Below are 13,200 nucleotides of genomic sequence, written 5' to 3'. Positions count from 1 at the left end.
CAAAACCAAAACATGTTAGCAAGTTCATTAAGTTGATAAATGGGCTGTAAAAATAAAAGCAGAGCTGCTGAGAAATCAGCTAAAATGAGTACGCTGCTTCCGTGGATAGTTTTACTCGAGTTTGGTTTACAGACTTGGGGAAGATAAAGGACGAATCAAAGTTTGTAGAGCTCTCCGACTCTCCTGACATCAACTGAAAGAGAGAGAGAGAGAGGGAGGGAGAGGGGACGAGGATTTTGGGGGAAACCTAAATACAAATCTGTTTGCCTCTCTCGCTCTCACAATCGCCAGGCGAACCAGTCTGTTGCGCCACTGCGCTTTCAACTTTTTTTTGTATGTGTGTGATTATAACTCCTTTACCACTCTCACTTTTTACTCCCTGGCAGCGGAGGGATGTTCCTTGGAAGGAGGTTACACCCCAGCTGAATATTCTCACCTTGGAAGGTTTAGAAGCTAGGCTCATAAGTTCTCGGAGAGTTTGGGAATGGAGAACATTTGGGGAAACTTTTACGCATTGAGCTGAGTGACGCACGAATAGATATTTAAAGCTTTTGTCTAGCGTGTCATATCTACGTTATTGTCTTCTTCGTCACTGGCAAAGGGATGTTTTAAGTAGACTCGTAGTTACCGAGTCTCTGGAGAGAAGTTTTCTGAATTCGTGCAACAGCGAACTTAATTTGATTTCGGCTTGCGTTTTTCTTTCTTTTTTCCAAAAATTCTGCCACAGAAAAAACGTCCTGTCTTCAACTTACACAGGATCCGCACTTCCACGGTGTCTCCTTCACCCCCCGCGGATTTTCAATTAACGTCTGTTGGAAGTAATTTCGGTGGATTGTTATAATGCCTCCGACCACGCCGGAGAAGCGCGCCGCGCTCTGCCGGGTTTGGGCTCTAGCTTTCGCTCTGCTGGTGTGCGCTACATCGGTGAATGGATGCCCACACAAGTGTAGCTGCTCCGGATCTCATGTGGACTGCCAGGGTCTGGGTTTGAAGACTGTGCCCAAAGGAATACCGAGGAATGCCGAGCGCCTGTAAGAGCAGTTGTTTTATTTCAACTTATCTGTAATTGCATCCATTTAACCAAAGTTCATCATAGAGGGCACTCTGACCTTATTATTCACCTTTTCTCCCTTTGCATTACTCCCATGCTCCTGAATTGTGGATAGTGCATTTTAAACTTAACATGCTCAAAATATTCCCGCTCACTTGATATTTGGACATGTCAAACTATGTCTGGACACATTTTTTAAAAACATCTCGAAAACTTAGTCGTGCATTGTTAAACTTTCATCGCTTGCACATAACGGTATTTATTTCATACAGCAGGCTACTGTAATAGCATCCATGTGCATCAACATCCCATTTAGTTTATTAAATTCATGTTTTTATATTATCTTACAAACCCCCGTCTTGTATGTAAAACTCTGGTACTATTTCTGGTACTTTTTTTTTTTTTTTTCTATCGCTGTTGCCATGATTTCTACTCAGGCTATATAAAGTTGGGACATAACTTTTATATAAAAGTGGATAAAGCTTTTTTTTTAAGAGTATGACTGGCTTTATGTGGCTTTTAAAAATCTTAAGGAAACTATTGCTATCAAAAATCCTGTCAGCATATTACTCAAAGGGTACGTCTTACTGTAAAAAGCTGCAATACCTTTAGTTTAAAATACTATTTTATTCTAGCTTAATATATTGCATACACAAAAGTCACCTGCGACCCCCAATGAACAGAGGTCGTTAAGAAAACAGTCACCAACTATGTTTTTAGAGAAAGCTTTTGAAATTTTAAACGGGTCAAAGAAAATGTGAGAAAATCGCCTTAAATCACTTTAAATTGTATTCTTTCACATGCCTGGGTAAGACTTTCTAAAGTTTTGTAGAATATGAGTAAAACTGAACTAGATCCTCAGTGTTTTTCACTTCAAGAACTACTGTTTCTTTCTTTCGTTATTCTTAGCCTGGGTGACGGTTTAAAATCATATTCATTCCTTAGGCAGGGACAGAACTCTGACAGGCGCTGCTGCCACCTCCAGCCTGATCTTGACACGTATACATCAGCGCAGCCACACACATGCACTCACAAACACACACCTTTGCTATTAAGGTATGGAAGTGATTATGCATGACAACAGAGCAGCCAAAAGCCCTGCAGGGGATCAACAACAGACCTAACCTGAGACAACAAACACAATCAGTAGGCTGCTGAGGAAAGTGGGGGGTCATGTTTGTGAATGTGTGTGTGTGTGTGTGTGTATGTGGGGGGTACTGGTGGATATGAACATGTGATCAGCATGTGTGTGCGGGTTTTTGCTTGGCTGAGTTGTTTCATATGTTTGTGTGGCTGCGTGTTTGCACTGGCTGGTGTGATTGCTTTTCTTGTGTGTGTATGTGTGAGTGTTAACAATGAACCCCCATTCCTCTGCTATTCAACAGGGCTGTTGTGACCTCCTAGGACCTGTTGGCTTTTGCACAGTAATCCCCCGAAGACATTTAGACCCAAGAAAAATAAATAATTAGATCAGGTTGTGATGGGGAGGTGGGATAACGGGGTCTTCTGCGGCTCCCTGGGGTCCCCAGGGTGGAATATTTGGGGTAGCAGCGCCCCCTCCCTCCCTTTTCAGTCCAGAAACTCTGTGTTTATGTTTCTCTGATTTATCCAGGTCAGTGTTTCAGATGTAACTTTGGCCAAGAGTTGCTCTTTGCCTCCCTCTTTTTCTACCTTCATCTCGTTCTCCCTCTGCAGATATATTTCAGGGAGTCTGAGTTGGGAAACATTCAAATGGATGAGATTCTAGTCCTAAAGGTTACAACAGACACTTTGTTTTAAGAGAGATGAGCATTATTGGCCTAAGCAGGGATTTGATTTTGACAGTTGTGATAAAGTTCATGTGGACAACAGATTCTTGTAACAAAAAAAGTTAAGTAAAAAGTTGTAAATTTCAAAAAGTTTCTCAACTATAATTGAATACTTCCACACATCACCACTGACACATTTACAGATTGCAAAAGCCTAAGGTGATGATTTCCATTGGCAGAGATTCTTTAAGACTATAAGTTTTTATTTTTTCGTCCATATTTCAAGACTTTCCGGGCTTTTTCTATGGTATACTAACACAGCGGTCCCCAACCCCCGGGCCTCGGACTGGTACCGGTCCGTGAGTCGTTTGGTACCGGGCCATGAGAGTTGAGGCTCAGGTGTGAAATGTATAGTTTTCAGGTTTTTATCGGTTTTCAGCGTTATTTTGTTATCGTTTTTATCGTTAACTCGGTTTTCCTGGGTTTTTCACGTGTGTTATGAATAAATCTTCTTTTTTTCGGTACCGGTACTAGTTTTATTTTGTTGTATTTATCCGCGACACCTTAAAGGCCGGTCCATGAAAATATTGTCGGGCATAAACCGGTCCGTGGCGCAAAAAAGGTTGGAGACCGCTGTACTAACACACTCGTCATTGTGGCTTGACATTATGGTATAACAGACTTTTTCATGGTGGCAAAAACTGGCAATAAACTTGAAGTGAGGTGAAAAGTCACAATTAGGGATAAAAGTCTTTAGGATTTGGGTTAAAAAAAGAACTTTATGAATTGTTCATGCTTAAAAGAGTTTAACTGATCATTTTAAAATGAAATGGACCATATACATTTAAATCAACTCGCATCATCCTAGTGTAGAATATAGTTTTACAACTATATTAACTTTGCTTCTGTCACACTTACTATGGCCAGCACTGTCAACATCCCATTTTAGATACTGTAATCTCTAGTCTTTAATTCTTTGCCAAGATTTTCTTTCTTTGGCTACAGTCCTAGTAGTTAACTGTGTAATGTTAACTTGGTAGAACACATTTTAACCATGGTTAAGTTTCAACCATCGGCGTAACTTTGTGCTGAACATTGGGGGGGGGGGGGGTCAAGATCTCTGTCTAAATAAATAAATAAATCTGGGTAAATTTCGAGATGATTAAATGTGCAACTATTTTGCTGGCAATAACTGAAATGAGTAAAGATAACATAGCCCCCCTAACCCCCCTGGAAATTACGCCCATGGTTTCAACATTGCTTTAAATATTGTAGCATGGAAATCCTCCATCTTTTTTCTAATTTAAAACTTTTCTTGTCTCTGTCGCTGAAATATTAGAAAATATAATGTGTATCTGTTACCTCACAACACTAGAACATGCGTCAAGGCCGCAAAACATGTAGCATTTAATTAAGGCGAGGCTTTCACCTTATCTTTCCGGGAAAATGTTTTTCAACTTCTACATTGCAGCACCCTCTATAGACACATGTATCGAATCAAAGTAACTTAGAACGATTGCTTGAAGTTTTATGAAACCAAATGTAGAAATTCACAGCAGAGTAAAGCACAAGTACACATGGAGTTAAGAGGATTTCATGATATGCTGTCACATTATATAACACTGAAACATTTCACAGTGGTAAATTTCCTGAGGAACGGTGGGTGCCTGGAGTGAAGAGAATCAGTCACGATGCACTGTAAAGCATGAAAGCACTGTAACGCTCATGTAGCTTTCACAATATGCCCCCACTTAGCCTTTTTATTACACACAGTGCAAAAGTTTGAATCTAGTTTCTTTCTGCTACATGTGAAAACGAGTAAGCCAGTGCCACAGTCCACCTGTCATAACCACAGAATCAATCGCTTTAAAAGCCTGGTCTTCCTCACTATTGTAAACATTTGGAAAGGTTAACGAGAGAAAAACTGTGGTGGCCCCAACTGTTCACTTAACAGACACACTCACACGCTGCCAGCCTCAAAGATTACCTCGGGCCAGTCAATTCCGTAATGTTCTACTTGGAAAGCCACTTGAGGCCTCATTTGCATCTAATTTGAGTGGAGGGTTTTTGGGGGTGGCTTAACAGGCTTAACGAGGTTGGGTAAAGTGAATTGAAACATAAGAACGGCTTTTCTCTCTCGGGTTCGGTTCACACCTGCCCTACAGGGTCTGCATAGACACACATACAAAAAAGCACAAACACTTTTTTTTTTCTTCTTGAGATTCAAATTCCAAACTGTTGCTTCAACTGCTGCGAAAATGTGGGAGAATCAAATGCCGTAAACTCCAAAGGGAGCTTCCAATCGCTCGAGCTGCAGTTTGTTTTTTTCTGCATGTGTTTGTGCAAACTTTGCATGTTTTAATTTTGTCACAATGTGCATGTGTGCATGGTTGCATCCTCGTATATGCACTGTGTTTGTAGTTGAGTGGCAGCAAGTTTCCTCAGCCAGCTTTGCACAAGCTAAATTTGAGTTTAACAGTCTAGTTTTCTGTTCCCTCGCTAACACCACCAGTAAATTTTGGCACGATTTGTACAGGCAACACCTTCTGTGCTTTCTCTCTTCTCAGCTAGTTCTTTCTTCCCTTCTGCTCTTTTATTTCCCTTCCCCTCCAAGCTTTTATCTTTATCCCACCTTTGCTTTTTCTCCTACATCTCTCGCTCTTTCTGCCCAACTTCTTTTCTTCTCTACTTTTCCTTTGCTTCACTCCTCAGTTCTACCACTTTTTTTCTGACCTCCACCTCCCCCTCCGACACACGCACTCACACACACCATCAGTTTGCCAGCAGCATCTCTCCAATAGAGTTTTCACAACCCCCATTTCCCCCCAACGTGCCAGCCTACTGTACCACAGAGCGCATAACAGTAGGATCCCTGCTGCTGCGTGTGTTTGTGTGGACACACACACTTTAGCCGCTGCTGCTGGCTCTTATCAAAGCTTAGTGTTGATTGGCCAGTGGACGCTCTAACCACCACACCCTCGGCTATGAAATGGCATTTCATGGTGGGGCTGGAATTTTGTGTGTGTGTGCGAAATCTCTGAATACTTTGGTTCTACCCTGCTCATGGAGCAGACCAGCTAATTTGTGCTGACATAGTTCTAGTTCCCTAAATTTGGAATCATTTGATTGGATCAATCTGCAACGACTAAAGTACTGTGGTGTAGACTTCCCAGCTACTTTTGGCTCTGTCTTGAATATTTATCTGACATCATTGCAAATAACAGTGTTTTGTATACAGCTGCTAGCCCCACCCAAAGAGTCTGATAATGTTAAGTTCAAAATGTGTTCCAACAGTTTTGATGTGTTCCATGAATCTTTAGTTGTATTTCTTTGTTTTATGGGAACCAGGAAACTAATTATGATGTTTGCGCAATATTTCTGCATATGAATGAACACAGCCTTTGGCAACTGTTGAACAAAAGCCATCGTTAAGTGGAGACCGTTCTTTACTGTTATCGTGGGTATGATGATGATGTAATTTGTCTGAAGAGCAGCCGAGTGTTATTGCAATAGCAGACAGAGCTAAACTCAGAAGTAAAAACCACAGTGAGCTTGCTGTTTTCCAACAGCCTCTTAATGTCACGCCTATCATCCATGGCCATCTTGTGGTAATCACTTTGTGCCCTTCTAACTATGTTTGATTCAGTTATGGTATGCCAAATGGCACAAGTGAGGCTAACCAACATTTAGGCTCCATTTCTAGGTCAGTGGGTGATATTCTTTTCCTCAAGTTTCTCCAGCATGCGGGCACATGACCTTTCTATATAATTACTTTAAGCCTGTCAAAGAGGGAGCCAGCTGGCGTTGATAGTGGGCACTGCCCTTCTGGGAAATGGATCAAGCCGGATGCTACATTAAAACATACAGACATATTCAAATGTAACGAACAAACTAAACACACGGAGGTGCACGTACTGGAGTGTACTGCACTTGTGAGGGCTCTTACTATATACAGTAGGCTCTTACTCTAACCTTAATCATCAATACTAGAAAATCCAGTTTTGAACACAAAGTTAATCCTAAAGCCTTATTGTTGAAATGTGCGTTGGTTTTTCTGTTTTTGGTCTATTCTCAGCACATTACATATTGTATCAAATTATGCCAAAGCTGAGACGGATAAACATTGTTTCCTGGGAGCATAAAAAAGCTTCTATAATGACTCAGGGGTGGTCAGTCCATTTTCTTTCACGTGAGAAACTGGTACTGATATGAACAGTGTTGGGGAGTAACGGAATACATGTACCGCCGTTACGTATTTAAAATACAAAATATGAGTAACTGTATTCCGTTACAGTTACCGTTTAAAAAGGTGGTATTTAGAATACAGTTACTTTGTTGAAATAAATGGATTACACGGCGGTACTTCCCTGTTTCATATTGTGGCGGGTCAGGACTGTTTGGGTTTTGTTTGACAGCTACGTTCTGTTGTTCCAGGTGGCAGCGCTACGGTTGCCATGGTTACAGGGTGACGCTCTCTCTCTGCGTGTTTCCTGGGTGAGAGAGGCCTTTTTGTTGTTGTTGTGCTAAGCTAATAGGCAGAATGCTACAGGTATAGCTCTAAAGAATGTAGCATCATGGGCAGTGTAGTCCGTGCTGCAGGGAGAATGGACTGCCATACCCGTTATGTGTCTGTGAGCGAGGGAGGGAGAAAAAGGAAAAGTACAAGCTGTCATCGAGCAAAAACGGGAGCTGGAAGCATGTAAATATAATAATAACCACTGCAGCCAAGAAGAGAGCCTGACGAGCCCAGTTGTAAGTAAGCTATTAAGACTCGACTGTACACCGTGTTCGTATTTTCCTCCAAAACAATAAGTTCTGTTGGAGCAGCCTTTCAACGCCTCTCTCTGTCTCTGCTAGCAAAGTTGACCCAGACAACAAAGTAAAGCTAGTTTTCGGCTACGAGCCGACACAGAACCCACCGTATTAGCCAGAGGTCCCTTTACTACGGTTCGGAGCCGCGGACCTTCAGTAACAGTAATAAATCACAGCAATAGAACATTCATGTAGTTGTAATCAGCATGATAATATTTGAAGTAATCCAAAGTATTCAGAATACGTTACTCTCATTGAGTAACGTAACAGAATACATTTTGGGGCATGTAATCTGTAATCTGTAATGGAATACATCTTAAAAGTAACCTTCCCAACACTGGATATGAAGGACAGAGCCAAGAAGCTTATAAAGAGATAAAATTAATATTAAGCAGACTTGAGTTGCACTTGTTGACACAGTCCCAGTTTCTCATGTGACCCTTTGGGGAAATTGATTACCTACCCCCAGACAAGCCATCAATAACTAACACATTTCATTTGGAGTATTAACTGGAAGAGAACATGCCTGAGCATCCTTGTTAACCAAGCTGGACCAGAACAGGTCTGTTAACTGTGATGGATGTGAACAGCGTGGGTGTTTATTTCACAGTTTGCTTTCATTTCCACTTGAAAGCAAGTTTTGTTAACCTGGGGGTTGCTTTAACACCTGTGTGATTAATTGACAGCTTGTTTTTTCTTCTTCTTTTTGCGGTACTAATGTCTTAGGTGACCTCAGTAATTAACTTCTGGTACGATTACAGACGAATCCTGATTTGATGGTGACTGAAAAAATAGGCTACATGTGATTTTCTTTTAATCTTCAAACAGCTATTTGATGCAGTAAGAAGCAGCCGAAATGTCCTCGGTGTTAAAGTCCCAAAACGGGTCCTCACAAACTTAGTGCGAGAGAACATGCAGGCATGAGAAGGTACATAATTTAAATGAAATGCATATTCATAAAAATCTAGCCTGCAGTCCCACACATACAGTGCACACTCATCATTAGGCAGGCACAAGCTCACACAGTTCACTCTCATGCATTCACCAGAAATAACATGAAACTGGTTAGATGGAAACTTTGACATATAATGAGAGAGAGAGAGAATTTGTGTCACATAGAAACAACCCAGAGTCACGAATGACCTTCTGTGACTTTCTGCTGAATGAGAAGTCCTCAACTTGGAGGACTTCAGAGTGTGTGTCATACTATAACACTAGTTTAGATTTGTGTGTGTGTGTCTATGCAGTGAGCTTGGAGTTGTTTGATGTTAACAAGCTACGCCACTGTTTTGTTAGGCCACTGTCACCAAAGCAACATTATTTCCCTTCTGCACGGACTTTATTTTCTCAGTGTGGGTTTCTGTGTGTACTCCTTCACTACACCTGTGTATATACATTTTTATGTAGTTATTTGTGGGTATGTGGCAGAGTAAGAGTGACTTCCACCACAGTGTTCAGTTTGCAGGCCACTGCTCAGACTATTTATGTGAGTCTGGAAGCTTCTGGAGAAACAGGTCACTGCACCGTGCATGCATGCATCAGTGTTTCTGTGTCTCTGTCGTTCATGTCCTCTTTCAATCTCTCATTCATCCTAATCTCATTTTCTTATCCTCTTGTTCACTCATTCTCATTTTTTTCTGACCTGGGCCCCATTGAGGAAGCAGCAGGGCTTGTTCTTGTCAAGTGGCCTCTCCGCAGCCAAATTACCCCTCCACCCGCACCCCAGCCCGTTCACTTACAGTACAGCAGTAGTAAATCGAGACAAAAGCAATGCAAGCCTATAAACTCTTGCAAAGAAAAGAGCTAACCAAATACAGGGCTGGTTTACAGCCCCTTTGGCTCGTGACTCTAAAAGAAAGGGATGCTTTCAGGCGTCTCCCTAATGTGGTCAAGCCTGTGTGGTTAACGGCGACACCAAACTATGAGATTTCTCGAGGTGGATCAGTATTAAGATAGAACATAGACTATGAAGGAAGGGGAAATAAATTGGGACTGACAGAAAACAACCCAACTGATGATGGAACACACAAGGAGATGCATTACTCTCTCAGATTTCAACAAAATCTAATCAGTCTGGGGTATTAAATGTGAAAGCTGCATAACAAACAATTTAAAAGACTGAGACATAAACAGGAGAAAAATGTCGTGTAAGAGATGAAGATGACTTTAAGGGGGGAAACAAATCCAATAAAGCTGAATCAGAATGAAGCAGTGTTAAAAAAGAAAAACCCGAAATTGAAAGCACAGATGAGATAGGAGGGAGATGTATTTTGCATCATTCAGACAGGATTCCCCTTTATGGAGTGAAAGCGAGTGTCCTTCAGTAAAGGAAATATTTAACTGACTAATGGCTCTTTTATCTCCGGTCTCCCTGCCCTTGTTTGTACCTTTGTTCTCTCTTCTGGTGCTCTTCTTTCATTATTTAGTTTCACTTGGCATTCCTAGAATCCAGCAGATTGGACAGCTCTAAAACAAGCGTATTTATTTGTACAGAGAAGGATTACCCAAATATGGGTTAGCAGGCATGACTTAAAACTGCTATCAAAATGTCCCCATTCTTAGAAGTATACACAGCCAGCAGAGTCTAATAAGCCCCTTTTCCATTAGTGCCTACTCAGATCGACTCGTCACGGCCACGACTCGACTTACATTTGTGATTGTCCTCATCACAACGCATCCGAATTAATACCCAACAAGAAAGGTGGATGTGGAAGAAAGAATCTACCTGCTTTTCATCAGACTCAGGGAACATGGCTTTGTTTTTGTAGCCATTTCCCTCGTTCCCTGGTTTTTAAAAATGGCAGTTTTAATTTTCGTGAATGAGACGGGCTCATGACCAGCCACTTTTTTTTGTGGGTGCTTTTTTTGGGGTGGCTGTAGCTCAGGTGGCAGAGCAGGTCAGCCACTAATCAGAAGGTCGGTGGTTCGATCCCAGGCTGCATGCCAAATATCCTTGGGCAAGATACTAACCCCATGTTTGCCTACTGGTGGTGGTCAGAGGGCCCAGTGGCGCTAGTGTCCGGCAGCCTCGCCTCTGTCAGTGCGCCCCAGGGTGGCTGTGGCTACAATGTAGCTGCCATTTCCTGTGTGTGAATGACTGAATGTAGTGTAAAGCGCTTTGGGGTCCTTAGGGACTGAGTAAAAGCGCTATACAAATGCAGGCCATTTACCAATCGGTGGCATGCAGTCAGATGATGTCACATTTTAGTACCTGCTCGGATCGTTTGGAACCCTAAGCGAGCAGGTACTAAAAAAGTATCAGGTACTATGACCTAATGGAAAACCCTGAAAACCTTGGCGAACCGTGTCGAGTCAATCCGAGTAGGTTCTAATGGAAAAGGGGTTATAGTGATGTCTTGCTCTAGCTGCAGGAAACCTATTGTAGCAGACAAACGTTTGATTTCTTGGACAACCAAACAACAAACACTTGATGCAACGACTGTAGTTACAGATTTAACAAAGAGACATAGAAAAGATGTGAAATATATATAGAGATGAATGATTAAGGCAGATGGAATGCCTTAATTATTCATTGTGAGCGAACCATTTTTACTTGTCCCAAGTACAAATGGTTCGCTCCATTTGTACTTGGGACAAATGGAGCGAACCAATGAGATACACTTACAGATGTACAGTACAGGCACTTGATCATAAGTTAAAAAAAGCTTTCAAAGCAGAGCCAGAATTTTAGAAAGTAAAGGAATGAAATACTAATTAACCTGCTCTGTTATTTTTCTTTTAATATTTTTAATTTACAGCGTTTTTAAACAGATAAATTAGGCTTCAGCACTTTTGCTGACAGATATGAAACAACGCTCATGCTGACATATTGAGTCTTTTTATTTCTCTGTTTTCCTGAAAGCCTTTAAATAACCTGCCTTGTGTAATTTAAAAAGAACCTGATCTCAGCGCTCTCAAAGGTACTGTAGCTCGCGTTTGCACTCATTACTTACTTTTTCTTTTTAATTGTGTGTATATGAGAATGAAGAATATGAGACTGCCCAGAAAACTCTTGAGTGATGATTGTTGTACATCCCAGAGAGCAGCTTTGTAACAGGAGACAGTTTATTGCCTATTATCATCACTATGACAAAGATTCAAAACAGCAGTAAGTGGTTGCACAGGAGACCAAATGTTCCACAAACTCCCCAAGATTTCCAAAACTGTTGTAGGTAATATACAGACTCCAAGTGTTTGAAAGCTTGCCATGGCTACATCTCTCTGTGTTACTGACTCTATGTTGTACATGTAACAACTTAAAGAGGAATTCCTCATAGTGAGCACACTGCATAAATGAAACAGTTAAACAGCACATAAGCATCTATCATTTTGCCGAGCATATTGAAGACCTGGACCATTATTTGTAGGTGCTCCAATTAGCTGCTGCATGATAGTTGATATTTTTCCTTTATTATCTAAGATATTACATGATATGGGGCGATCGTGGCTCAAGAGTTGGGCGTTCGTCTTGTAATCGGAAGGTTGCGGGTTCGAGCCCCGGCTTGGACAGTCTCGGTCGTTGTGTCCTTGGGCAAGACACTTCACCCGATGCCTACTGGTGGTGGTCAGAGGGCCCGGTGGCGCCAGTGTCCGTGGCTGTGGCTACAATGTAGCTGCCATCACCAGTGTGTGAATGGGTGGATGACTGGATGTGTAAAGCGCTTTGGGGTCCTTAGGGACTAGTAAAGCGCTATACAAAGACATTTACCTTGATCCCTGTTACTCTCTTGATTACTGTTGGGCTAAGTCTCCTTCTCATTCTTGTTAATCATATACTCTTGACTGTATTTGATGTGTTTAATTTGCCCACACGTCTCCCTACTGGCACATGCACCAGTCTATGTGTGTTGCTCCAGTTTCCTATTATACGTAAAGATTATACCTTATTTTTGGTCTAAATGTATTTATGACATCTAAAGTTTTTCCTCATACGCTACCACTGAATTTATTTTTCACTACTGTTTTCACAGTTCCACAAAGGCTTCTAGTAAAGTCTGCACAGGCCAATTAATCTTCCCCCTTTATTTGGTGTGCGTTTCACTTGCTACGTAGATGTGCTCCTTAAAAGTGAGAGCAGAAGAGAGCACTTAAAGCTGCCTTAGTTTGCATTGGCCAAATGTAATATCTAAACATTTGAAGTGGATGGATTTCAGCTATAGCAGAGCCAATTTCAAAGCAGCATGACACCTGGCGAGCACAGAGCTTAGAGGAAAAGGAAGACGGCAATTAGGATTCCTTGTGTAAGTGGTAGATTTAGAGAATGAAATTGAGCACATCTATCTATGAGTGAGAAGGACGGAGAGTAAAAATGGAGGAATGAGAAAGTGAAGCGGCACAAGAGCTTTTGGAAAATAACATGAGATTAGCACAGGAAGTGAATGCATTTGGAAATGAGGTGTGGGACAGAGGTCGACAAAGGATGAAAGTGAGCGAAAGAATGAAGGGAGAGGAAAAAAGGGGAAAGAGGAAATGTCACAGTGTCGGAGACTGATAAAACAGAGAGGAAACTTCAGTGCTTTATCTTTATTCCCTATTGTCCCAGATCGAGGGGAAAAAGAGGACAGAGTTCAAGAAAACAAAATCAGAAAT

At 41.6% G+C, this 13,200-nt stretch overlaps 1 protein-coding gene across 1 annotated transcript in view; it reads left to right on the top strand.

Annotated features, from left to right (window-relative positions):
- The first annotated feature begins 285 nt into the window (after nucleotides 1-285).
- Nucleotides 286-13,200, top strand: part of slit3 (slit homolog 3 (Drosophila)) — a 265,109-nt gene continuing 252,194 nt past the window's right edge. Inside the window, exon 1 of the mRNA XM_087846129.1 lies at nucleotides 286-1,031. Within this exon, the coding sequence (XP_087702255.1) occupies nucleotides 841-1,031 (191 nt within the window). The 5' untranslated portion in view covers nucleotides 286-840. The remainder of the gene's footprint in view (nucleotides 1,032-13,200) is intronic.

This window comes from Neolamprologus brichardi, chromosome 2 (genome assembly GCF_056152115.1).
Source record: "Neolamprologus brichardi isolate AB-2024 chromosome 2, ASM5615211v1, whole genome shotgun sequence".
Taxonomy (NCBI): Eukaryota; Metazoa; Chordata; class Actinopteri; order Cichliformes; family Cichlidae; genus Neolamprologus; species Neolamprologus brichardi.
The sequence above is the reverse complement of the archived record's forward strand: the minus strand, read 5'-3'. Positions and strand labels throughout refer to the sequence as shown.